This window comes from Acomys russatus, chromosome 8 (genome assembly GCF_903995435.1).
Source record: "Acomys russatus chromosome 8, mAcoRus1.1, whole genome shotgun sequence".
Classification (NCBI taxonomy): domain Eukaryota; kingdom Metazoa; phylum Chordata; class Mammalia; order Rodentia; family Muridae; genus Acomys; species Acomys russatus.
In genome coordinates this window covers 2,117,467-2,142,444 of record NC_067144.1, presented here as the reverse complement: position 1 = coordinate 2,142,444, position 24,978 = coordinate 2,117,467, and the positions used below count along the sequence as shown (strand labels likewise).

Genomic DNA, 24,978 nt, shown 5'->3' with positions numbered 1-24,978 from the left:
TTGGCTGCCTCTCAGGCAAGCGTTTTACAGAGCTGTCTTGGGCAGCTATCTCACTGAGCTCCTGCTACCACATAGCAAGGCATGGCCAGAGGGCAGCCAGTTTCTATCACACCCAAAACAGGAACCCATGCTGTGTGGGTGGAGAAGGGAACACAGGAAGGGGGTGCAGTCAGAAAGGCGGCCCATTGCTACACCCAGCTACCACAGAGCAGTCTGGCTTAGAGTATTTTTTGAACTTGGCATCTGACCAGCTTCAGGGGGGCACCCAGCTGCCTCTCTGAGGCAGTACAGGCTCATGATAAGGAGTCACAATAGATTCACCATGTCACCAGAGTCACATACAGGCTCTACATGCCAAACTTGATTGGTGTTTCTGAGTGGCGGCCATAAAAATATGGGTTAGGGATGAGGACACTAGGGCACAGGTGGTGGGCAAGGAACTGAGAACCAGGCTGAGTACTTCTGGCTCTGTCTGCTCCACCTGGCTCATCAAGACTTCTTTGGGTTGCCGATGTCCATCTTCCTGCTAACCTTAGACTGCCCCATTTGTTGTATGCAGCTACCTGACTGTGCAGCACACACTTGGTGTGAGCTACTGACCGACTGCTCCCCATGGTCGCAGACTTGGAGGCTTTCTGGCTGGCCCTGGCATGGTGCAGGCAGAGTGGGTTCACGTTAAACATGGCCAGGACAGAGGGTAAAGGTAAGCCTCATGGGTTTCCTGGTTCACCAGTAAAAGACCCCAGGCTTTGTCCTCCAGAGAATACAAAATAAAAAGCATTTTAATGGTTTCCGTGGCTCAAAGATCACCACCATGATGTGTCTGCATCAGACTGGGGCTGGAGTGGGGCAAGATGGGTTGTCATACGAAGTAAGCAGCCAGGGCTGACATCTTGTCTTTTGGCCGCCTGGGGTTGGGCTTTCCTGGAGGTCTCCGGCCCCGCGCCCGCCCACGGCCCTGCCTCCTTCCAAGACCACCTCGGTGCATAGGGTGGCAGGAGGCCGCGTGTTTCAGCTCCACCAGCTCCTGGAAGACGGGGTCACAGAAGATGCAGCCTGTGTGCTGTGTCTCGTTGCCAGGAAGGGGGGACCTGGCTTTGTTGAAGTCGACATCAAGCAGAGCAGCCTCGCAGGTGTTGCAGGTGTCAGCAGATACCCGTACTCGGTGGGCATTTTCAAAGCAGTGTGCCACCACATTGCATGTATTGCAGGCCACCTTCCACTTGGGACCGGAGGTGGGGTCCAGAACCAAGACTCCATTCTTGCATTCGACGCACTGGCCAATGCCCAACATGCTCAGTGAGTGCTGGCAGGTGGGGTGTGTGCATTCATTGCAGCCCATGCCTGAAGCGAGAGGTCAGATGCCAAGTTCAGAGCAAAGCAAGCCTGCCCTGCTTCCCTCACCTCCGGCCGCTTTCAATGCCAGGTTGCGAGATGTTTGCTCCAGAACAGAAGGGCACTCTTAACTGCTTTAGGGGCATCTTGTTCGCTGGCTTGGGCTCCTTTGCTTATCTAAAATGTTCAGTTCTCACGCTCTGAGGACCCCAGCTGACCCCTAGGCCCTCATGTTGTTTCTGCAGCTTATTAGCGGCTATTCCAGGCTGCCCTCAGAGCACCTGGCACTTACCGGCTATGCTGCGAGCCACTGGGGCCAGGAAGAGAGCCTCATTATCTTGCTAGCATGAATGTAGACTGAGCCCCATGAGAATCCCTTACAAATGCCATGGGTAACAAGTGCTGGGCACGGAGCCCCCTGGCTCCAGGCTTGGCATGCTCTGGTCAGCCTGAACACGCGCTCTTCTTTTCTACTGGAGAGTGCGAAGGGAGACAATGGCAGTGCCTGAGAACCTAGGAGGCCTGTCTGCCAGGTTCCTTTCTGCCTGCCTCTCACTTAGCCCAGGCCCTGAAGGGCACAGCTGGCCCCTGCCCAGATCCTAAGTAAGCAAGCTGCTTGCTCAATTATGACCCAGGCATACCTAGGCCAGATAGGCTGTCCAGTGACTGAGCAGTGGCCCAAGGATTTTCAAAGGTCCCTGATTCAGTAACAGTGGGTACAGGTAGGGATGGATGGGTAAGGGACCCCACTGGTGTCTGCTAAATATGAAGCTGGGGCTGTCAAATGCCACACTCACCTTTCTTCATGTCTCGGAAGGGTGGGTGATTATAGCAGTAGGGGCACAGTGGGTAGCTCTTGCCCCGGGAGCCCGAGGACCATAGGACCAGTTCAAAGTCATCCAACGGGCACCGCAGCTCCTTGTAGAGCTTGATGGTACCATTCTGGGGGAGGGTGTAGGTTTCATCACAGTGGGAGCAGTGCAGGCGGCTTGGCTTGGCCTGTGGAATGGAAGCAGTAACAACAGAGATGAGGCCTGCTGGGCCTGACTCGCTTGCACACTGCCCTTTCCTTCACAATGCTGAATAGGTAATGCAGACTGCCTAAGAGATCCACAGAATGTAGACGCCAGTGTCAGGGAAGGGCCTCTCAGTCACTGGTATAAGGTGCAGTTGGCACACCTCCCCAGGCTTCCCTCCCTCACAGAGCCCCAGTGTGCGCTGCTGCTGGTTTGTCAGGTAAAGGTGCTGCTAAGCCTGAGTTCAAGCCTTAGAACCCATTTGCTGGAAGGAGGAATTGACTCCTACAAGCTGCCTTTAACTTCCATGTGCATGTTGTGGCATGCATGCATGTGCGTGCCTGAGTGTTGGCCTAGTGGTTTATGTTGTTATTGGTGCTGATTCAAGCCTTTTAATCATTCTGCGTGACAAGTAAGACAATGAACATTATTTCTGCTTGACTAATGACAACGCAGAAGTTTAAGGTGACGTCTGCACAAGAAAGAATGCTCTGGTCAGATGTGGCCACAGTCCCTCAACTTCCACATACCTGGATATACTTCATAAATCGATGGCACTTCCCACAGCGTGAGAGGGGCTTGCCCGTGGCAGCCAGAGGTGAAAAGGATACCTCCATCAACTCGTCCATGCCTGAGAGCAAGCAGGGCACAGGAGTCACGTCCCTCCTGGTCTTTGGCAGCCCTCCCTCCAGTAAGTGGCTTGGTGGAACTGGGTGAACTAGACGAAGAGGCCACCACACACGATCAAGGATCCAAGTATGACTGTGCCTATCAGCCCTGATCGACAGCTTTGTATATCCCTGATGTGGATTTTAACTAACCTGCTCCTGACAACGGCTAACGAGGAGGCATCACTGCTGTGACCTGCAGAGGCTCAGAGGCCAGATCTGGGAGTGGGCCTCAGGTGGCCCTGTCCTGTCGGAACAGCTGCTGATGAGGGGCAGGGAAGAGGCAGGTCTTACCAGCAATAAAATCAACAAAGTAGTGGAACTTTCTCTTGAAGATATCCAGAGTGTGGCCCAGCACCTGGTGGTAGTCAGCTTTGCCCTGGGCAATAAGGTTCAATTGCTTCTCCACTGCGCTGCGGATGGTGGGCAGTACCAGCTCTGCATCTGTGAGCAAGTGGGCGATGCTGCTGTGGGCATCCAGGACCTTGCCACCCCACCAGGCAGGCAAGAACATCTGTCCTGTTCATCCCAGCTCTGAACCAGTCTTCCTGGGTGCCCCAGACTGCTTGTCTACAGAACTGAAGGCAGCAAGGGCAGCTCATACTGCCACCAGGCTTTTCTTGCTTTCCTATCAGTAGAGTCTGTGGAGAAGGCTTGTGCAGAATGGCCACGTGTGTGCTGTACTTCTACATCTCTCACAGAACTGGGGGCACTTTAGTGGGCAGAGCTGGTGGGTGCCTTAGGAGGAACCCAGGTTTGGTTTGCAGAAGACCTGTTTTACCTTTGAAGCCATGACAATCTGCTCACCCACCAACTCCCTGAGTCCCCATAGTCTGCAGTGGGGACTGGGGAAGTGCATGAGGGCACTGAGCCTCTACAGGAGGTGGCTAGCGGGACTGCACTCACCAATCTTGTAGTAACCGTGCACCAGGACGATGCCGAGGTTGGTGGGCTTGAGCCGGCGGCCACTCTCCACAGTGACATAGTTGCGCTGGCAGATGTTGTTGATGTGCACCGGGATGCTGGCATCCGTGCCTGGAACGCACAGCACGGCTCTGGGTACTCCTCAGCCTGCCCTAACTAGATGCTCTGGACTACGTACTCTAGTTTCATTTCCTGCCACAGGAACCCTGTTTCTTGGACCCTCCCAGCACCCATAGGAAGGAGAGTTGTGTCACAAACTAAAGCCTATTTTGCTCACTGGGTCTAGGCTGCTGTCTCCTGCATAACTCCAGAAGCCACAATGCAGAAAGATTCCCACAGCAGAGCAGGGCTGCCTCTGCATGGTGCCGGCATGCCTGTGAACCCAGGGACAGCCTTCACTGGAGTTTAGTGTTTTTGTTTTGTTTTGTTTTCAAGACAGGGTCTCTCTGTGTAGCCCTGGCTGTCCTGGACTCGCTTTGTTGACCAGGCTGACCTCGAACTCACAGCGATCCCCCTGCCTCTGCCTCCTGAGTGCTAGGATTAAAGGCGTGTGCCACCACGTCCGGCCCGGAGTTAGTTTAGTTTTATAGTTAAAAGGCAGAGGCCCAGAGTAGATAAAGGACTCTGTTATGTCAGAGAGCATTTCCTGAACCCGTTGAATGCAACCTGGCCTCTTCCACCTGGAAACTGGCACATCCATCCTCTAGATACCAGGGTCCAGCTGCCACCAGAGAGCTCACAAAGCCACTGTGGAGCCAGGCAAGGTCCTCTCTCCTACGGTCTCTTCTCTCTATAGCATGTTCCCCACTCCACGGATGCAGCTTCTTTCACCCTGCAGAAGTTTCTTGGCAGCGAAGTCAAAGTGGAAGGCAATGCATTCTGCTGTGGTATTGACCAGCGGATGTGAAAAGGAGACTTAACATTGACTGCACTCTTGCTAGTGATGGCAGAAGAACACTTTCCTTCCCATAGGTACTCTGAGCAAGTTTTACAGGGGAAGACACTGGCACTAGGGGTTAAACAGCCTTCAGAGGTTCCATGGCTCATAGTCAAGGGTAGAAATTGGTCCCAACCATGGCAGTTGGACGTGGATGGCTGCTATAGTCAGTTCTTTTAAAACTTTTTTTTTTTTTTAAAGACAGAGTGTCATTCCATAGCCCAGGTTGGCCTTGAACTTGTGGCAATCTTCCTTTCTTAGCCTCCTAAATGCTAGGACTACAGATATGAGTCATTAAGTCTAGGTAGTTAAGCTTTTTTCATACTGCCCTATGGACCTTGTTCAGCAGCACTGCCTTTACTCATGTTCCTATTCAGAAGGCCACACAAGCACTCTGCCCACTGGGTCCAGACAGTATGTAAGGCTACTAGGAGTCATGAGTGTGGCAAAGGTTCTTAGCACTGCGCTATCCAACAACAGGACCCCAGCTGCAGGCTAAGGTGACTGCCAGGATTCACTTTAGGCACGTAGGTCCTGGGGGAAGCAGGCCCAGAGCAGAATCCTAGGGCAGGCCTGCCTAGCTGTGTGACTGGGGAGGCTGCTGGTCTGACCCAGGAGTCCTTCACAATCCTGGACTAACTGTGAGTCTGGTGGGCACTTGTCAGTGTGTAGCAGTCCCATGTAAAAGGCTGTACCACAGTCATTATATAGAAGGCCAGGTCCTGATGATAAGGCCTGGTAAACAGCTTTACACAGTGAGTGTGACTAGATCCATGGCCATAAACTGGGCCGCCTGTTACCGCATGCTGAGCCAGATGCATGCGGATCAGAGGCAGGTTTCCCAGCATCAGCTCTCGGCCCAGGCCCTAAGAATGAAAATCCTAGATGTGGGTACCCACCGATACCATGCTTCTCCATGAGTGTGATGAGCTCGGCCTCAGTCAGATAGTCTGGCGGGCTTGTCTGTTTCTCCAGCATCTTCACTTCACCCACAGTGAAGGTGTCACCTTTCTGGCATGTGGGCAGACTCTCTTCCAGGGGCACACTCTGCCAAGGCATGATCTCTGTGAAGCCTAGAGAGATAGCACTGCCACTAGAGGTTCCCATTTGGGCCTCCCATCTAGGGATCTCACAGTGCCTGTGGAAATGAGAAGAAAGGGACTCCCTTGCCCCTGTACCTGGGGAGATAACTGTCTTTCCCACGCAGGTGAAGTGCTCAGGCCCGATGCTGAAGGAGATAGTGCTCTGCAGATACTTGCAGTCATGGCTCACTGTGGCAATGAAGTGCCTGGTGATGTACTCATAGAGTCGCCATGCGTCACCCCCTGTAAAGGCTCAGTGTCACCAGGCGCCCAACAGGGCCTTGACATGGCACCAAGGAAGTATGCTTAGTTATGCTGCCAGGGATTGGGTGTAGGCCTTAAGTGCATGTCAGGCAAGCGCCATTCCATTAAGGCCATGCCCAGCCTCAAAGCCTGAAGGAGGAAGAAGACCTAGGCGAGGGCGGCCCCTCGATGTGTCCAGCACAGGCCTGTGTGGAACTCTTGCTTCACATGCGCATCTGCCGCACTCCTGGCTCCACTGACACTGCTCTCCCTCACTACAGGCCTTCTGGAACATGGTCTGGGTAGGCACTCTGCTACTCTGCCTCATCCCCCCACCACAGCTGCCTGTGTGCTGACTCTCTGGCTGCAACCACGTCACTTGTGTCTTAGCTGTTTGTGGTGAGGGTCCATAGGCCACGGCAGGCTGTGGAGCGGCCGTCCTGGTAACGGGCCGACCCTGTCTAGGTGCCACACGCTGGTAGCGGCTTGCCCTTCACACCCTGGAGGCTTGGGGAGTGTGAGGACGCTGGGAAGAGGGACACCCAATACCTAATTCAGCCTCTGTAGCTGACTTCATAGGTGTGATGGGAGGATGGTCACCAGCATCATGGCCTTTGCGTGGGCGGTTGATGCCTTCCGCTAAGAGCTGCTTTACCTGAGGGAGAGGACGCAAGGCATACTCAAGTCAGGCCGGCTGCCTCCCACAGGTCTTCAGTTTGGCCAAACCCTGCCCAGAGGCCACAGCTGATGGGCTGTGGAGGGCAAGGCCCACTCTGCTTACCAAGTCTGCCCAGTACGGGTGGTTGGCCTGCTGTCGCAGAGAGCCCTTCAGGTCAAAGTTCTCAGGGTAGTGGGTGGTTTCTGTCCGTGGGTAGCTGATGTAGCCCTGTGTGTATAACCTCTCAGCTATTTGCATGGCGTGCTGTGGTCCCATACCTGCCCAAAACAGGAGGCATAGGAGCCTGAGGTGTCTGGAAGGTGGCCAGGGCGCACCCAGGGGCATTCTTATCTACCCCACAGATAGTTCTCAGTGGGTACTGCCTGTCCAAAACGGAAGTCCTAAACCTGCAAAGGTGGCCCAGTGGGCAACACTGCTCACTGCTGCATGTTACCACTGTACAGTGCTGGTAGCAGTGCCGAGGACACACTCTAAACTCTGTCCACAGAGCTGGAACTAGGCCTCTGGGAGCTGAGCCTGCTAGGACTGCACCTCACTTCTGAGCCCCTGGTTTCTGCACTCTGGCCTGGGAGTTGGCACTTGGCTACTGATCATCTGATGGCAATGCTGTATCAAGGACCAGCCCGTGAGGGTAACGCTTAAGGACACAACTGTCAAGGACCACCAACTTTTCAGCCTAACTCTTGTGACAGCTGAGGAAGCAGTGCTGGGAGGAGTCCCATTCTAGAATATCAAGATAAAGGAAGCTCACATGAGACTCAAGACCTCCACCCCCCAAACTCACACATCACAGCCTGATGGCTGGGTGTGGGCTGTAATACTCCTGCACCCGGCTCAATGGTTTGGGCGTGCTTCAGAGAAATGTTTCTACATACCCAGAGCTGAGCTGGCCACACGCAGCATCTCCACAGTGTTCAGAGCAAGTGGTCTCTGCTTGGCCTTTTCTTTCCTGCTTGTAGCCTCCACCTGAGGGCAAGACAAATAAAGTGCTATTTGGCAAGATGAAGAGGCCATAACAGGGTTGAAATGTGTGGACAAAGGTCTGAATTAATTCTTTTGGTCTTTCTGCAGTCTGAGAATTGAGTATTTAGGATCAGGAAAGGGGGGGGGGCATACATTCTATTTTTCTTGAAGGAAATGGTAAAGACCTGAGGGAGTGTAGATGTAAATCCCACAGAAGTCAACATAGCCCAGGGTTGTTGTGGGCTGTTAGGGAAATGGCTGCTAGTGGCCGTTTGTGCATGCTGCCAACTGGGCCACTAGCATTGCAAAACTTTCCTGTTTTTTAAGAGACGCTGCAAGTCATGATTTCTATGGGATATCTCACAACTTCTCAGTGTTTATCATTTTGAAATTAGCTCTGAGCTGTGCTTGTCTGGTGACCCACTATGGGATGGCATACTCATAGAAAAGCTGACTCTTTGTTTTGCCTACTGCAAATATAATCCAAACAAACCAGCCAGTCTCCTGCCTTTACCACCCTCATTCAGACTGGCCAGGGCAGCACATTCCAGATTCCAGACCAACAAACATGTACTGACACTGGGGATATTTGAGTACACGTGGCACTGGAGCTAGGGTCCCCTGGAGTGGGTCCTGATATCAGAGTGACCAACGTGAAACAGCCTCACATGTGAACCAGCAGAGCCCGAGCGAAATGGCACCAAGGCAAAGTTTGGAAAGGCAATCAGAATGTGACTGAAGAGGGCCCGGAAGAAGGCCAATGGCGGTGAGTTGTCACAGCAGCAGGGCCTGGGCTGTGATGGCTGTGACCCGGGTCTACCCTGGGCAGCCCTGCCCTGGCCTAGCTCTACCATCTTTCTAAGCACTAAGAGGCAACCACTCTAATTCAGGAAAGCCCTGAGGAGGAAACACCACCCAAAGTGTGCAAGTTGACTGACTGTGGGAGCTCAGACCTGCATCTTTCTAGCTTTGTGACCCCAGGCAAGCTTGCCAATGTGCACACAGGTGCCTCTGCAGCTGGCAGCTTTGGATACTACAGAAAAGAAACATCTGTGCAAAACAGAGCCCTGTCAAAGGAGCCCTTGCTCCTGGGTCTGTTGGGGGAGACAGTGGAAGTGGCTGGGAGTGGCTCAGGAGTGGCTGGCATGAGGCAGTGCTCTATAGCTGCTGCACTGGCACGCGTGTACTAGGAGTGTACCTGTAAGGAACCATTTATTTGTCCAAGAAGCCATTTGTGTTTCACAAAAGGCAGAGAGGCATGGCCCGAGGTCACAGTGATTCCTCTGATCATGTATTTCTAGGGCTTGCCCACCCAGGACACATGTGACAGATGTGGACATAGAAAGCATACCCGAGCTTCTTTCTCTAGCTTTGTCATATTTAGAAACATCTGCGCAATCTCCCGGTCGAAAACTCTAACACGGTCCCAGTCGAGAAGCAGAGACTCCTCTCGCTCGGTGTGAACCTGCCGGGAGACAAAGGGAAGCACACTGACGCAGGGGGGGCTGGTGTCCGTGCACAGACAACATCGCCTATGTGCTGAGCTGGGCATCCAAAGCTGCCTCCCTACTCCTACCACCCACCCACGGCGCAGACACTCCTGCTGAAGGCGGGTGCAGCAGGAACACAAGGACAGAGCTGTGCCTCTCACTCTACCCTGCCTGCCAAGGCCTGGCAACTCACATTACCTTCCCATGCCCACATAGTCCTCAGCCCTGGAGGCAACCAGAGGAATCTGTACTGTTTTAAACCTGTTGTGCTTTAGAAGGCTTTGGTGTAAAAAGGCCCTGAAGACCACCAATAATGTGTGAAAGCCAGTCTTCATCCTGTGCAGACACCATGCCAATAGCTGACCTCACCTCCACCCCCAGAGAAAACGGACTCCCACTTATTCAATGCGTCCCACTGCAGCTCAGCCTCACTGTCCCCATGAAAGCTGGGGCCTCTTCCTCCTGGGCACCAGAACCAACGACTGTTGGGTGGTGTGATTCACACCTGTGCTCTCAGCCTGGAGGCAACAAGGTCCTCATGCTGATGGGGGAAACGCTCAGAATCCACAGCCCAAACCTACAGCAACAGAACAGCAAGAGAGAAAGATGAGAACCTTGGCCTGCAGCACCCAGTAGGTCTCTGGTTTGAAGGACTGGATTTTATCATGTCTTTCCACACAGAATCCCAGGGTAGGAGTCTGACATGGCCCAAAGGAGATAAGAGAGCTGTCTAAATCACCGTATTTTCCCTGGAAATACTTTGTTTGGAACCTAGAGGGTTGGAGAAGAGAAAAAAATAGCTGATGAATAATTCATTTTAGACAAATTTCAAGTAACCCTGACTTGTGGATCTAGGGGGATATGCTGAGGTCACGCAACAATGCTGCCGCACACCTACAACAATAGGAAGTGACGGAGTGTGAAGCCATGGAAGAACAGTGTGTGCACAGAATGGAGCAAGGACAGAGTGCATTCCATGAACACTGTCCCAAGCATGAGTGTGTGCAAATAATCTGCTTATGAAGCGTGATCTGTGTGATGTGTATCTGATAAATACGTAATTTTTTTCAGGGTTTTAAGAACGGGCATCTCTGTAGCTAATGCAGGCTCCTCGGGCCCTAGGGAAGGCAGCATCCTGGCTGAGGGGCGAGTATGTGCAGGCGGCAGGGAGCAGCACCTAGTGAACGCACAGCCGATGCGCAGGTCTAGCTCCTGCCGGGCATCCACCGAGAGTGCCTCATTGTGGTCTGGCTCACTCAGGCGGGTCATGGCATTACAGATGTCTGTGTCAGTGATGGAACTGAACCTGGCCCGGAACACTGTCTTCTCACCATTGTGGGCACTATTCATGACAGGCAGAATGGCATCAAGAACCTGGGAGGAAGAATACTGCAGTCAATTCCTACATCCCTGCCTCTCACTCTTTACCCCCACTGCTGGGCTGGCCTTGTGGGGTTAACCTCGCCCCCTGCCTCTAGGCTCTCCCCTATCCCTTTGCCCTTCTAGACACCTCAATCTCCCCACAAAGCCCTTGCCATTTTGCTATCTTTCTGGTTTCTCAACACACCCTTTCTTGGTGTTGTCACCTGACTGCTACCCTTTCACTTCTCTTGTGCTTGCACCCAGGCCAACCAGTGGATGCTAGTACCAACACCAACGGCCTCACGGCCCAAACCCTCCCCATTCTGACAGCAGGGAACTTGGATGGATAGTAGAGAAAAGACAGGAAAGGAAAAGAGAAAAGTGAGTAAGAAGGGAAGGCGGCAGCAGGCTCTGTGGGTGGGTGGGTGGGGGCTAGGCACAGGAGGTCCTGGAACTGAGACTCACTCAGGCTACGCAGGGGGAGCAAAGTCACCAGAAAAGCTGAGGCATACAGTGGCACCATTATAGGAAGGCTGTGGCTCAGGAGCTGCTACTGTTCCTAGCCCCAGAAGCAAAGGCGTTCCTAAGGGTTACTTCTGTGAGGTAGACCAGTGAAATGAGAGAAGAGGGGATCTGAAAAGGGACAGTATGGAATGGAGTTAAGAGCACTTGCTGCTCTTGCAGAGGACTCAGGGTTAAAACCATGTGTAACTCCAGGTCTGGGAAATCTGATTTTTTTTTTTAAACTTCTGAGGGCACCAGGCACATACATACATGGTACATATACATAACATTGGCAAAACATTCAAACATATTAGGAGATATCCAAGGAGATTTACTTCAGCAAGTGAAGGTCTGCAACAAGCATGGAGCCAGGCCAAACACAGAATCCTGACACTTGGACCTACCCAAAATGGTGCTTAAAAACAAACCCAAACATAATTATGACGATGACCACAACCATAATGTGTACCGCATGCATACGGTGTGACTCAGAGGTCAGAGGACACCTTTCTGGAGTTGGCTTTTTCCTACGTAGCGGGCCTCTGGGGACTGAACTCAGGTCGTTAGATTTAGTGGAAAGTACCTTCACCTGATGAGCCATCTTGTGGGCCCTAGTTTATGTGTTAAACTTTTTTTTTTTTTTAAAGATTTAATTATTTTGGCCGGCCAGTGGTGGTGCACGCCTTTAACCCCAGCACTTGGGAGGCAGACGCAGGAGATCCTTCTGAGATTGAGGCCAGCCTGGTCTACAGAGTGAGTTCCAGGACAGCTGGGGCTACACAGAGAAACCTGTCTTGAAAAACAAACAAACAAAAACAACAAAAAAGGTTTACTTACTCACTTTATGTGTACGAGTGTTTGTCTGTCTGTCTGTGCCCTATATGTGCATGCTTAGTGCCCTCGAAGGTCAGAGGAGGGCGTCAAATGACCTGGAGCTAGGAGCTACAGAGGCTTGTAACCCTGTGGCCTTTGTAAGAGCAACGGGGGCTTTTAGTCACTGAGCCGTTTCTCCAGCCCCTGGTCCACGAATTTAGAGTAGCTACAGATTTTCTGAAGGAGGAGGAATGGGAGATATTTTCCGAGCCGCTATACTCCCTATGTTAGCCTCAGGAAGAGTGTGACAAACTCCCATCAGGACGGTGGGAGAAAGGTCTACAGGGAACCAGAGTGGACTCCACACTCACCTCAAAGCAAATATTCTCGCCTTCCTTGTCACAGTCTAGCCACAGCACAGCATAGTCACATCCTCTGCCCTCCACCTGTCACAAAGCACATGTTGACAATCATCCCTGTGACAGTCCCCTCTGGGGACAGGAGATGGAACCAAGTAGGAGGAATGAGCCTGGGCTGAGTGAGAAGCTGTCTGCAGTGAGGCTGTCTCAGCACTCAGGAAGATTTTGGCTCAGAACTATCAACTTTTTAGATCAAAAACATAAGGACAGTAGGATCTATCCTTCTGCATGTGTGGTGCATGCCCATGGCGTGCAGGTGCATGGGTATGCAGATAAGCCCTGTGGGACAGAGACCAGAGGGTGTTGCTGGGTACTTTGCTATACCACTCTCCGTCTTTTTACAGACAGTGTGAGCTGCCATATGGGTGCTGGGAATTGAACCTGGGTCCTCTGGAATAGCAGCTAGTGCTCTTAACCACTGAGCCATCTCTCCAGCCCCCGCTCCTCTGTCTTATCCCTTTAAGACAGGGTTTCTCACTAAACTTGGAGGCATTTGGTTGGCCAGCAAGCACCAGCGATCCTCTCACCTCTGCCCTCCAAAGACTGAGCACGGGTGCTGAGATCCAAACTCAGGCTCTTATGTTTGTGCGGCAAGTGCTCTTACCCACTGAGCCATCTTTCTAGCCCGTACAATAGGTCTTTTGTTTGTTTGTTTTGTTTTTTGAGGCAGAGTTTCCCTGTGTAACCTTGGCTGTCCTGGACTTGCTTTGTAGACCAGGCTGGCCTCGAACTCACAGAGATCCATCTGCCTCTGTCTCCCGAGTGCTGTACAATAGGTATTTTAAAAACATTTTTACTTTTATTATGTGGTCACAAAATACAGTGTGTACTGCTTTAATTTCCAGAGGGAAACAGATTAAAGTGGTTTGCTGAAGGTTTTGTTTTTAATATTTTCAAACATATATTAATTTACTTTGATGTATTCAACTCCTTTACTTCCTCTCGGCCTCATCTGCTTTCACTGGCTTCTTCCTTTCCTAAAATATGACCTTACGGCCCCGACCTACACATTCAAGAGCTGAAAGAGTTAAGTATCCATAGTGGTTGTTTTGGGTCATGTGACTATACTTTTTTTTCCTTTAAACTTATCTTTATTTTCCTTTTTTTTTTTTTTTTTTTGGTTTTTCGAGACAGGGTTTCTCTGTGTAGCCTTGGCCATCCTGGACTCACTTTGTAGACCAGGCTGGCCTCAAACTCACAGCGATCTGCCTGCCTCCCGAGTGCTGGGATTAAAGGCGTGTGCCACCATGCCCGGCTATTTTCCTTTTTTTTTTTTAAATAGTATGTACGTTATTTATCTTAAAATTGGGAAAAACTCTCAACTGAGCCATTATAAAAGCAGAAAGTTTGCTCTCCAGAACTGGTGTCCAGGATGTCTGGGTTAGGGAACCAGGCACAAAAAGTGCCAGGTGGGCCAGCAGAGTTTTCATGGAAGAGGGAAGAAAGATGGGCCCGTGGCCGCCAGCAAAAGCCTCAGTGTCCAAGACGTGGAAGAAGGCACAAATAATGGTGCGACATGAGAGCCGTGGCACGTATGGCACGGGGAGCTGGGAGGGGCTCTGTGGGCGGCTCATGCTCCCTTGCTCACCTGCAGAAACTTGACCATGTTGAGCTTGGGGTTAGCCTCCTTTTTCTCTGTTGGAGCCTGGCTGAACAGCTCTGCAGGGTCCACCTTATCCCACTTGTTGTACTTTCCTGTAAAGCACACTCATGAAGACAGAGTCACACTTCATGGCTCACAAGGGCTCAGCGTCTGCAGCTGTCGCCACCCTAGGCGTATGGCAGGGAATATCATGCAAGGATGGGTATGGGTGCATTGCTTAGCTGCTCCCTGGGGAGTGCTGTACAGTGCTCTTCTCAAGAGGACAGGGGGAGGATGGCCATCTTACCCAGAAAATCCAGAGTCATCACATGACCACAGACAGATGTCATCTTGAAGTGGACAGGTTGGCCAGCAAAGGTTCCTGTGTACTTGTGCACTGAACATACCCCATTCAGCCCTTTGTGTGATGACATGTTCCCTAGGGAGGCAAAGCACACAGACAAGTGTGAGGCTCAGAGTGGACGCTGTGGGTCCTTGAGCCTACATGTTGACTCTCAGAGGACAAGAGTCCTCTCCCTAGAGTGGTCGCTGGTAAACATTCCTCAGCCCCCCTGAAGGCACTAAGTGACTAGGCACTGGGTGATATAATGGTGCTTAAGGACAAAAGCATCTATGAAAAATTTAACAGAGACTCATCAGTCCCACTCTGGCTGGGAACTAGAGGCAGAGACTCTTGGGTTCTCACCACATTTCTGTTTTCTTTTTTCAATTTGAATTATATCTTCAATTATTTAGATTTTAAGGTTACCAGAAACCTCCTAATTATTATATCCTACATCATGGTCTCTCAGTTGAACACTCCTGGTACTTGGAGAGGAGACGATGCCTTCCTGGACCCTGCTGGGCCTTTAGACTGTGTATTCTCAGCTTAACTTGGGGCTCTTCCTCCTCCATCTGCTAGTAAAGGGAGATCAAGGCACATGTTTGCTACCTAGCATCCAAGTGCTCTTCCAATTCAGAGGGAAACAACCTCCCATGTACCACCTCAGTGGCAAAGGCCATCCTAATGGGCAAATCTCCCCCTACCTTCCTGTCTCTGAGGTCTCTGGCCGCTTGTGAGTGACATGAGATGTAACTGTAATCACACCAAGGGCCCAGCAGACAGGGGTGAGACTTAGTCTCACCTGCCTCCTTCTGGTCATTTCTTGTGCTGTAGACCAATGCCCCTACCTGGTCCAGCACCCTGGCGAGCACTGCACTTTCTATTTCCTTGTTTTTCCTGGAGGCTTGAGCCCTGGTACTTCATATGGGGCAGAGGACAGCATAGGAGGTTTGCTACTGAGGGGCTTCTTAAAGCTTGTAGATCCCAGCTGAACCGACCAGCTATGGAGCACACTTTGGAAAAAGAAATGCCTAAAAAGCATAAATGACTGTGCTTATAGACTAAAGCAATCAAACAGCCTGGCGTTTGTTTCTTCCTACCTCGGGAGAGGATTTTGGCAATGGACTGTGCCAGGGACGGCTTTTCTGCTACCATGAGCACGGTCTTCATCCCTGCTCCAGGCTGTCAAGGCCCAGACTGCTGCACCCAGACCCAGGACGACAGCAGTACCACACGACTGTCAACGCCGACTCCTGAAGAGAAGGAAAGACATTACATTTCTCTGCCTCCCTCCAGTGCTCAGGGGACTCTGTGAAGAGGCAACAAGAAGGCACGAGCCAGAGGAAGGAGTGGTGTGCTGTGCAACGCTTTCTTCTAGGCAGCCTGTATCCCTAGGCAGTTGGCAGCTGCCGAGGGAAGGAGATACATTTTCATCAGTGCTGTAGCTCTGGGTGAAGTGTCCAGGATCCTGTAAATAACCTAATACAACTCACTGGTTCATGAAGGCGACATTAAAGTAGAGGGCCACAAGTTGGGAAGAGGAAGGGAACCGCAGAGAATAGAGCAGCCAGTGACAAGCGTGATAAAACACACTATACTCAGGCATCAAGGTCACACCATGAAGCCCTCAATTAGGCACAATTATTTGCTGATGACTGGTTTGGTGTGGGCAGGTGAGCCGTGCATCCATAGGAGCCAACGTGGAGCAAGAATCGCCCCCTCCCTGTTCTGGGCCTGCACCTGCACTGTAGCTGTGTGACGCCCACTCTGCCACTCTTGAGGTAGTCATGTAGCCTGGTGGCCAGGTTTCAAGTTAAAACTTCCTATTTCTTTATAAGGTCACGTCCCGCTAACAACTGGAACTCTTCATGCAAATGAAGCATTCCCAGCACCTGAGCCCCAGCCAAAGACATAAGCTCACCCTGAAACACCGCCCCCTTTCCCACTTCCCCAAGGTTTATCTAGCCCTTATATACCACTAATAGAGCTCCACAACCCAAGGGTCCTATTACTGCAGAGAACCGTTACACATGTCATCGAACATGGAGAAGCCGAGCTGGTGACTAACTAGAGGTTTCACCACTACTGACGAGCACTCATGGTACTGCAAAGTACCCTGTATGCTATCAGAGGAGAAAGTAATTATCAGCATCTCCCAGCTACAATCTCTGCAACCTACCAGAGATCTGCTAGTTATTAGTACAATAGTGGCACAAATGTTGTGGGGTAACCAATCGCTTTCTGATTGGATTTAAGGCTCACTCCACGAGATGGAAGCCATACCTGACACTGCTAAAGTGGCCAAGAACCTGAGATTCGATGGGCCTCCGGCAAAACCAAATACTGCTGCTCTGCTATGGGAGCACAGCGGTAACATGACTCCTAGTAACATTCTCATACACAATTAAACCAGAGCCTTGCTCAGCTATCGTCAGAGAAGCTTCTTCTTTTGCAGTAGATGGAGACTAACACTGAGATTCGTTTGTTTGTTTGTTTTTTATTTTTTTGAGACAGGGTTTCTCTGTGTAGCCTTGGCTGTCCTAGACTCCCTTTGTAGACCAGGCTGGCCTTGAACTCTCAGTGATCCGCCTGCCTCTGCCTCCCAAGTGCTGGGATTAAAGGCATGCACCACCACGCCCGGCTCCTAACATAGAGATTCTTAACTGGACAATATGCAGAGACTAAGAGACTCAGACCTAAATGGAATGTCTTTATCAAATGCCCCTCCTCGGGGCTCAGGGAGCTATGTGAAAGAGGAATCAGAAAGATTTTTAAGATCCAGAGGCAATGGATGACTCTAAGAAAAGTATCTTCTAGACATAACAGGATTGATACCCATGTGAACTCACAGGGACTATGGCAGCAGGCACAAGGCTTCCACAGGATTAAGCCAGATGGAGTCCCAGCCCTGAGTGAAGAAAGCGGACATGGGCTTCCACCCCTAGCCAAGAAGCTGACTGCAGTTGATATCCACTGGCAAAATAAAAATTAGTTTTCTCCAACAGAGTCTCAGCGTGCATACTGAGCACACATCACGGCATGCACTATCTCCAGGAGTAGTCAGCTGGCCAGCCCAAAATGAAGTTAATAGTATTTTCTGTAGTCTCATTTTGCTTTGTTTGGGCATTTTTTTTTGTCTTATTGATATTTTATTTACTTTGATTTTGATTTTATAGGTGTGTGTGTGTCTATGTGTTTGCATTTTTTTTTTTTTAAAGAGAGAAAAATAAAGAATAACAAAGTTGGGTGGGTAGAGAGGTGGGAAGGAATTAGGGGAGCGAAAAACATGATCCAATGTATGAAAAAATGATTTTTCTTCCCACTAAAACTATTTGACACCCCCTACCGTGCCCCCAAACAACAACCCTTTTTGGGAACTTAAAAGAGAGGCAATAGCATGAAAAGTTTAAGATCATTGGCTGTAAGGAAATCCATCTGGAGCCTGTGTCTGCCTGTGCTCTGACTAGACAGTCCTACCACCCTGGAACCGGTTTGGTGACTCCCCTCTCCTTTTTGGTGCTGACTTTGGAAGTCAGGCTCTTGCATGGAGCTGTGCTCAGCCTCAGAGCTCTTCTGCCTTTCAGAAAGATTTCTGCAGACATAACTGTGGTTAGTCTCAAGGCCCATCTTCCATTTGACGGCTTACAAGCATCACTTATCTACCACACTCACACTTTGACTTAGTAACACTGCTTTTCATTTTAAGTTGTTTATTTTTGTGTGTGAGGGGGGATTGGTCATTGAGACTGGGCTTTGTATAGCAAAGGCTGGCCAAAAATTCACTATGTAGCCAAGGATGGCCTTGAACTCTCCATCTTCCTATCTTTAACTCCTGAGTGCTGGAGTTGACTTAACTACTTAACATAAATCTACATAACACACCAAATTTGGTATTGTCTGTCAAGGCTCTTGGACTACAGTTCGTCCTGTTCTGGAGTTAGGTAAGCAAGTGCTCAAGCTAGGTACTGAGGCAAAAAGAGTAAAAGGACAACTTGCCATATCTTGCCAAATCTCACCAATAACTGTGTCCTTTGGGAAGCACTGCAAATATGGGCATTTCTTTTTGGGTCAGTGTCTTATGTAGTAGTGGATTTAACTTGAAGAAAAGCCCCAAAAGGGTTCAGCAAAGCATGGAATGTCTGACTATTTAACACTTAAGTGATTTTTAAGCACCTACGGATCTTAAACTCCTTTTCTGTATTTGGCATATGCAGGTTTATCTACCAACACCTCTATAAAATAGGAATTAAATTTAAATTTAAACAAATTTATGTTGTGTGTGCGTGTACATATATGGGTGCACAAATATTCCAGGTCACAAGTGGAGGTCAGAGGACAACTTGTGGGATTCAGCCCTGTCCTTTCAAGCATGTGGGTTCCTGGAATTTGGTTGTCAAGCTTGGTGGTGAGAGTGCTGAGCCATCTCACCAGCCTAATTTAAAAAGCCGGAGTAAATTGCAGTTTATAACAATTCAGACTAGTGACAAGGGACCTTGGCAAACTGTGTTTGTTTGTGGGGTTTTTTTTTTTTTTTTTTTTTTTTGCCTAACGGGCTATCAAACCCAAGCCTTTCTGGCTTCTCCCCGTCCTGTTCTCGAAGGCGCGAGTGACAAACAGATTAGGAGAGGTCACCGTTTTTTCCTTTCACCTTTGCATAAGTAGCTGGTTCGCCCAAACTTTCTCCTACGCTGTCTTGGTCAAGCAGAGAGAACAGGCGAGGTCTCTAGAAGGAGCAGGCTCTGGGAGGGAAGGAGGTGGAACGTTCGGGATCGCGGGTCTGAGCCAGGGCGGGCAGCACGGCCTCCCGGAGCCTGTTTCCCTACCCGAGATGCGCAGGGTGGTGGCGGGAAATCTCACCTCGGGGCCGCGGGGAGCTCGGTGGAGAAGGACAGTCGCCCACTTAGCGCGGGCCCACACCACCCAGAGGCCCCACGGCGTGGGCGGGACGGCGAGAAAGCCGCGCCAGGCAAGGACCCTCCCCCGCGCCCCCGCCCGGGTCTGAGCTCCCGCTACCATTCCGGAAATGCCTGAGGAAAGCCAGCGTCTTCCGCTTCCTTGAGCAGCCAGCAACCCACTGCTCACCCGCTGTGCCGCGGCAGCTCTCGCTCCGGCCGTGCTCTCCCGGTCGCCACCCGCGAACCCACTTCCGGCTCTGTCCGCTTTTGGCGTCCCCTCATCTGCTCTCCGGCGTCGACGCTTCGTTGTCTGCAAGTTCCGAGGCTGGTGAGTTCCGGGATCCCTGCTGTCTGCGCACGGTTTGGTGCAGCCAGGGTTCCCCAAGCCTCCACTGTTTATTGTTCCAGCAGCCTGGAGTGGGTCCTCCAAAAACCATGCAGAGAAGACTGCAATAGTGATGATTGTAATTATGATTTTGAAAACTGACAGGAAAACAAATGCTATTAATAATTAAAATAATGTAAACATTTCAGACAGCAGGCTTCTTTCAGTGTTAGAAACGTGTGAGCCAGGATGGTGGCTCACACTAGGAATCAGAAGGCTGCATAGTGAGTTTCATTCCAACAAAACAAACTAACAACAACAACAACAACAAAATAGAAACAAAAAAACCAAAACAGAAAACACCATAAAAAATTCTGTAGATCGTACTGTTTGTGTTAATGTGTCTGGAAGATGATGTATAAAAAATGTTAAAGCTTTAGTATTATGGAAGTTTTAAAATAATTTTCATGACTTTTTTAGCATATCATTTTTAATAATCCCAGCACTTGGGAGGCAGAGACAGGTGGATATCGTTGAGTTTGAGGCCAGCCTCAACAACATGGTAAGCTCCAGGACAGCCAGAGCTACATAGTGAGACCCACTCTTTAAAAAAAAGAGCCGGGCATGGTGGCCCTATGATCCCAGCACTCTGGAGGCAGAGACAGGTGGATTGCTGTGAGTTCAAGGCCAGCCTGGTCTACAAAGTGAGTCCAGGACTGCCCAGACTACACAGAGAAACCCTGTCTCAAAAAAAAAAAAAAAAAAGTATTCTTTAAAAAAAATCTTTATTTATTATTATTATTTTTAAAGATTTATTTTTTTATTATTTATACAGTGCTCTGGCTGCATATACCCCTGCAGGCTGGAAGAGGGCATCACATCACATCACAGATGGTTGTGAACCACCATGTAGTTGCTGGGAAATGAACTCAGGACCTTTGGAAGAGCAGGCTGTGCTCTTAACCGCTGAGCCATCTCTCCAGCCCAAAAAAGTATTCTTATCTACTTATTTTCAAATGGTCTCATTATGTGGCTCAGGCTGGCCTGAAACTCACTGTTGACTCAGGCTGGCCTCAAACTTCTGGTTTGAAGTCATCCTTGTGTTATTAAGACTGGTCCCTGACAGCCTGAAGAAGCCAGGGTTGGGCACACACCCTCAGTACATCCATTAAAGAGACAAGGTGTGGGAGCACAGAGGAAGGGGATGCAGGCTATCCAGATGAAACCTGATAGGCTGTGGCCAGATAGTGGGGGAGGAGGACCCTACCTATCAGAGGTCTAGGGGAGGGGAATAGGGTAGAAGAGTGGGGTGGGGTGGGGTGGGGAGGGGAACAGAAAGAAAAGAGCAAGGGAATTACAATTGGGATTATATATATATATATATAAAATATGGCTCAGCAGTTAAAGACAGTGGCTGCCAAGCTGTCCATGTACACACAAAATAAATGAAAATGTAATAAAATAAATATTACATTTATGTGCCCATATATGGTAGAGGGAATACCCAGAGAGGTCCAATGGCTTCCCCTACAATTGTTTGGGGCCTGACATGAGGCTTAAGTTTCAGGAGAGAGCAAGAGGTGTGCTTAAGTCAACATTCACGGTCAAGGTTGGTCTTGTCCATCCTTGTCAAAGTGATCTGATCCATCACGAGAACTGAGTGAAGTTCCTTTCAGTGGTTTGCCCAAGTCTTCAGCTTTCCCTTCCTCCCAGAAGGAGATTCCTGGAAAAAAATTTCATTTTGGGGGGACCATAGTCTGATAGCACAGGTGTCTCTCTCTAAATTGTCATTGTAACGTCCTGGCACGAGTGACAATATTCTGAAGCTCAGCCCCTCCCTTTGCCGATCAGATTATGTTCTCTATAGCTTCTTTTTTGAAGTCTCATTACCTGGCTTTGTTTGAGGAGGGAATATTCAGGTTGAAGGCCCCTCTCTGAGAACCCCAAGGAAGACGTGTTTTTACCACCCGGAGCATGTATCCTCTCGGCCCAGTTCACCAGGCATTTAAGTGTGAACAGGAAATCTGCTTCCGTGGGGCTCAGCTTCTCACGGGGGAGTTGAGGTGACTCTCCCTCAGGGAGATGACCCACCAGCCAGCTCCTGGGTTCTGAAGCGTGGGTTTCCAGCAGGTGTTTCCTCTTGGAATGCTTCCTTTGTGGCTCAAACCTGGAGCCACAAAGGCTGCCATTAGACCATTCTGGTAAGTGACGTTGCAGAGCCCAGAAGGCCTGGGAGGGTGGTGAGTAGGAACCAGGAGTGCAAGGAGCCCCTCCTCAAAGAGGGAGGAGAGCGCTTCCCAGCTGACCAGGGCCCCAGGAGCAGTGGCTCTGCGTGGCAGGGGCTGCCGATCTCAAGCCATGGTCTGGACTCCTGTCCTGCTCATGTTGTTGGCCTGGCTCACAGGTAAGGGAACCTTTGGGGCTCCGAGCCTCCTTGCCTTTTCTCTTGCCGTGCTCTGCCTCAGTGATGGGCTTGTTCCTATCTTCCCAGGTTGTGGCCCTCAACCGATGCTGCATCAGCCACCGTCAGCCTCTTCCTCCCTGGGAACCACCATCCGCCTCACCTGTACCCTGAGCAGAAACCATAACATCGGCATTTACAGCATTTACTGGTACCAGCAGAGGCCGGGCCACCCTCCCAGGTTCCTGCTGAGATACTTCTCACACTTAGACAAGCACCAGGGTCCTAAGGTCCCCCCTCGCTTCTCCGGATCCAAATACGTGGCCGGGAACCTGGGGTATCTGAGCATCTCTGAACTGCAGCCTGAGGACGAGGCTGTGTATTACTGCGCCGCGGGGCTCCGGAGGGAGGAAAAGGAGAAAGGGATGGAGAGGCAGTGGGGAGGAGAAAAGTAGCTTACAGATTCGGGATCCCAGGCTCTGGAGACATCCAGACCCTGAAGTGAAGACGGAGTTTGCTTGGCTTGGCTAGGCTGATAGAGGGAGGACGGGTAGAGCTCTGGGCTTCGCGCAGCCAAGAAGATGGAGCCACCCAGCATTTCCTAGTGTTGCAGTGTTGCTCTGAGCCCCATCAGATGCTGAATTACAGAATTAAAGCTGTTTTTCTGAGTTTGGTTTGGCTGGTTTGTTATCTCAGAACCAACTTAAGAACTGGCTAGGTCAAAGTCCTTGAAAACCGACTAGTCTGGTCAGGCACCATGAACAGCATTTGCCTGAGCCCCACTCACTATGATCGTGGGCAAGTGGATGACAGAAACGTCTTGGCGGGGGACCTCCTTGTCAAGGACAGCGCCATCTCCTATTGTGGTCTCCACAGTCACAGAGTAAAGGAGTTCAGCCAACACCATCACTGGGCCTCCACTTTGCGGGAGAGCAGGTGCCAAGTGACAGGTCTAGAGCAGGTTTCCCTCATTGGTACTAGTGATGCTTTGGGCTGGACAAACCTCCATCATGGGCCTGCCTGTCCTGTGCATTGTGAGTGCTGAGTAGCATCCCTGGCCTCTGCTACCAGAACAGAGCTCTTGCTCCCCAGTGTAAGGGATGACAGCCCCAGATAGCAGTGAAGGCCCAGGGTGAGAGCGATGCATCTGTCTTCTGTGCAGAGGAGTGATGGGCCAAACAGCATTTAAAAAAAAAAAAAAAAAATATATATATATATATATACACACACACACACACACACACACACACACACACACACACACAGACATACATACACACACATAAAATAATTCTTTTATTATTTTCTTTTTTATTTTTTGAGACAGGGTTTCTCTGTGTAGTCCTGGCTGTCCTGGACTCACTTTGTAGACCAGGCTGGAACTCACAGTGATCCACTGCTTCTGCTTCCCAAGTGCTGGAATTAAAGGTGTGCACCACCACGCCCAGCTTTTTTGAAAATAGATTTTTCATACAGTACATTCTGATTACAGTTCCCTTCCCCCTATCCTTCCCAGCTCCCCCCTACCTTCCTTCCTGTTCAGATACATACCCTTTCTATCTTGCTTTAGAAAACAAAAAGGTATCTAAGGAATATCAATAAGACTTAACAAGATAAAAAAACAAACAAACAAATTGGTATAGAACAAAACGATCAAACAAGAAAAATAACCCAGGAAAAGTACAGGAAACACATAGAGATGTAGAAACATACAAGTTGGGACGCCCAGGAATCCCATAGAAACTGGAAACCAAAATATATACAAAAGGAACAAACATACACACCCTGACTGAAGTTATGAGACAAAAAACCCTCCTAAGATGCCATTGAGTTTGTGGTTTGGTAATCTACTGATTACCTCTCTTTAAGAGTGCTCTGTTTCCCCAGCGAGACTCCCTTGGAGAAAACAGATTTCTCATTCGCAAGTGGCCATCAAATGGCGGTAGCTTCTGGGTTAGGGATGGTGTGTGTGTCTACTTCTCCTTTCAGTTCTAGGGCCCCAGCTGGTGCTGACCATGTAGGCTGTGTGCATGCTGCCACATCTCTGCATACATATATGAGCACCAGCCCCGCGTGTCCAGGAGACCTCAGTTCCTTGGTGTCCTCCATCCCCTCTGGCTCTTTCACTCTTTCTGTCTCTCTTCTGCAGAGTGCCCTGAGCCCTGAGGGGAGGAGGGATTTGATGCAGTCATCCCTTTTAGGGCTGAGTGCTCCAAGTCTCCTCACTCTGCATATAGAGTCTAGCCTTAGGTCTGTGTATTTATTTGTTCCCATCTGCTGCGGGAGAGGGCTTCTCTGGTGATGGTGAGCAAGGCAGGGGTTTATGAAAATAGCAGAATCTCATTACTAGCTATTTTATTGCTACATTCCTTTGGCAGAACAGTAGTATTTATTCTAGGTTCATGCCTATCTATTTCCATATTCTTGGCCACCCAAGCAGTGTTGGACATGGGTTCTATCTCATAGTGGCCGTAAGTCAGCTATGGGTTGGTTACTCTCACAAGCTTTGTGCCCCATTTTGCACCAGCACATCTTGCAGGCAGGTCACTTTTGTAGGCTAAAAGGTTTGTAGGTGGGTTGGTGTACCTCTCCCCTTTTGGTAGTGTGCAGAGTGCCTTCCAGCACCATGAATGGTACCCATCCTGGGTAGGCAGCAGCCTGCCTTTGTTATGGCTGATACGGAGCTGCTGTGTATTCAAATCTTAATTGGTTTCTCCCCAAATTCCTTATGAGCAAATTCTCACATATCCAAAATGCATGTGGTATAAACCTTGCCTCCCAAGCCGGGCGTGGTGGCGCACGCCTTTAATCCCAGCACTCGGGAGGCAGAGGCAGGCGGATTGCTGTGAGTTCGAGACCAGCCTGGTCTACAAAGTGAGTCCAGGATGGCCAAGGCTACACAGAGAAACCCTGTCTCGAAAAAACCAAAAAAATAAAAAAAATAAAAAAATAAACCTTGCCTCCCAAATTGTCCCTGATTGGCAAAGAAAGAAAGTA

At 50.1% G+C, this 24,978-nt stretch overlaps 2 protein-coding genes across 3 annotated transcripts; one reads left to right on the top strand and one right to left on the bottom strand.

Moving 5' to 3' along the window:
- Window positions 1-370: 370 nt before the first annotated feature.
- On the bottom strand, window positions 371-15,581 carry Top3b (DNA topoisomerase III beta). 2 transcript variants are annotated; one of them, XM_051150596.1, is made up of 17 exons: window positions 15,461-15,581; window positions 14,325-14,456; window positions 14,024-14,130; window positions 12,388-12,462; window positions 10,515-10,711; window positions 9,952-10,108; window positions 9,199-9,312; window positions 7,760-7,850; window positions 6,987-7,141; window positions 6,755-6,860; window positions 6,059-6,205; window positions 5,780-5,953; window positions 3,926-4,054; window positions 3,314-3,463; window positions 2,882-2,982; window positions 2,133-2,334; window positions 371-1,344 (listed from the first exon to the last, which is right to left on the bottom strand). In XM_051150596.1, exons 1-17 carry the CDS (start codon window positions 15,528-15,530, stop codon window positions 863-865), a joined length of 2,589 nt encoding a protein of 862 aa, XP_051006553.1. In that variant the 5' UTR covers window positions 15,531-15,581; the 3' UTR covers window positions 371-862. The 2 variants fall into 2 exon arrangements, with proteins under 2 accessions (XP_051006553.1, XP_051006554.1); XM_051150597.1 differs by lacking the exon at window positions 12,388-12,462.
- Window positions 15,582-21,752: 6,171 nt separating this feature from the next.
- Window positions 21,753-22,448, top strand: Vpreb1 (V-set pre-B cell surrogate light chain 1). The gene has a single exon (XM_051150397.1). The coding sequence runs from the start codon at window positions 21,939-21,941 to the stop codon at window positions 22,434-22,436; it is 498 nt and encodes a 165-aa protein (XP_051006354.1). The 5' UTR covers window positions 21,753-21,938; the 3' UTR covers window positions 22,437-22,448.
- The last annotated feature ends 2,530 nt before the right edge of the window (window positions 22,449-24,978 follow it).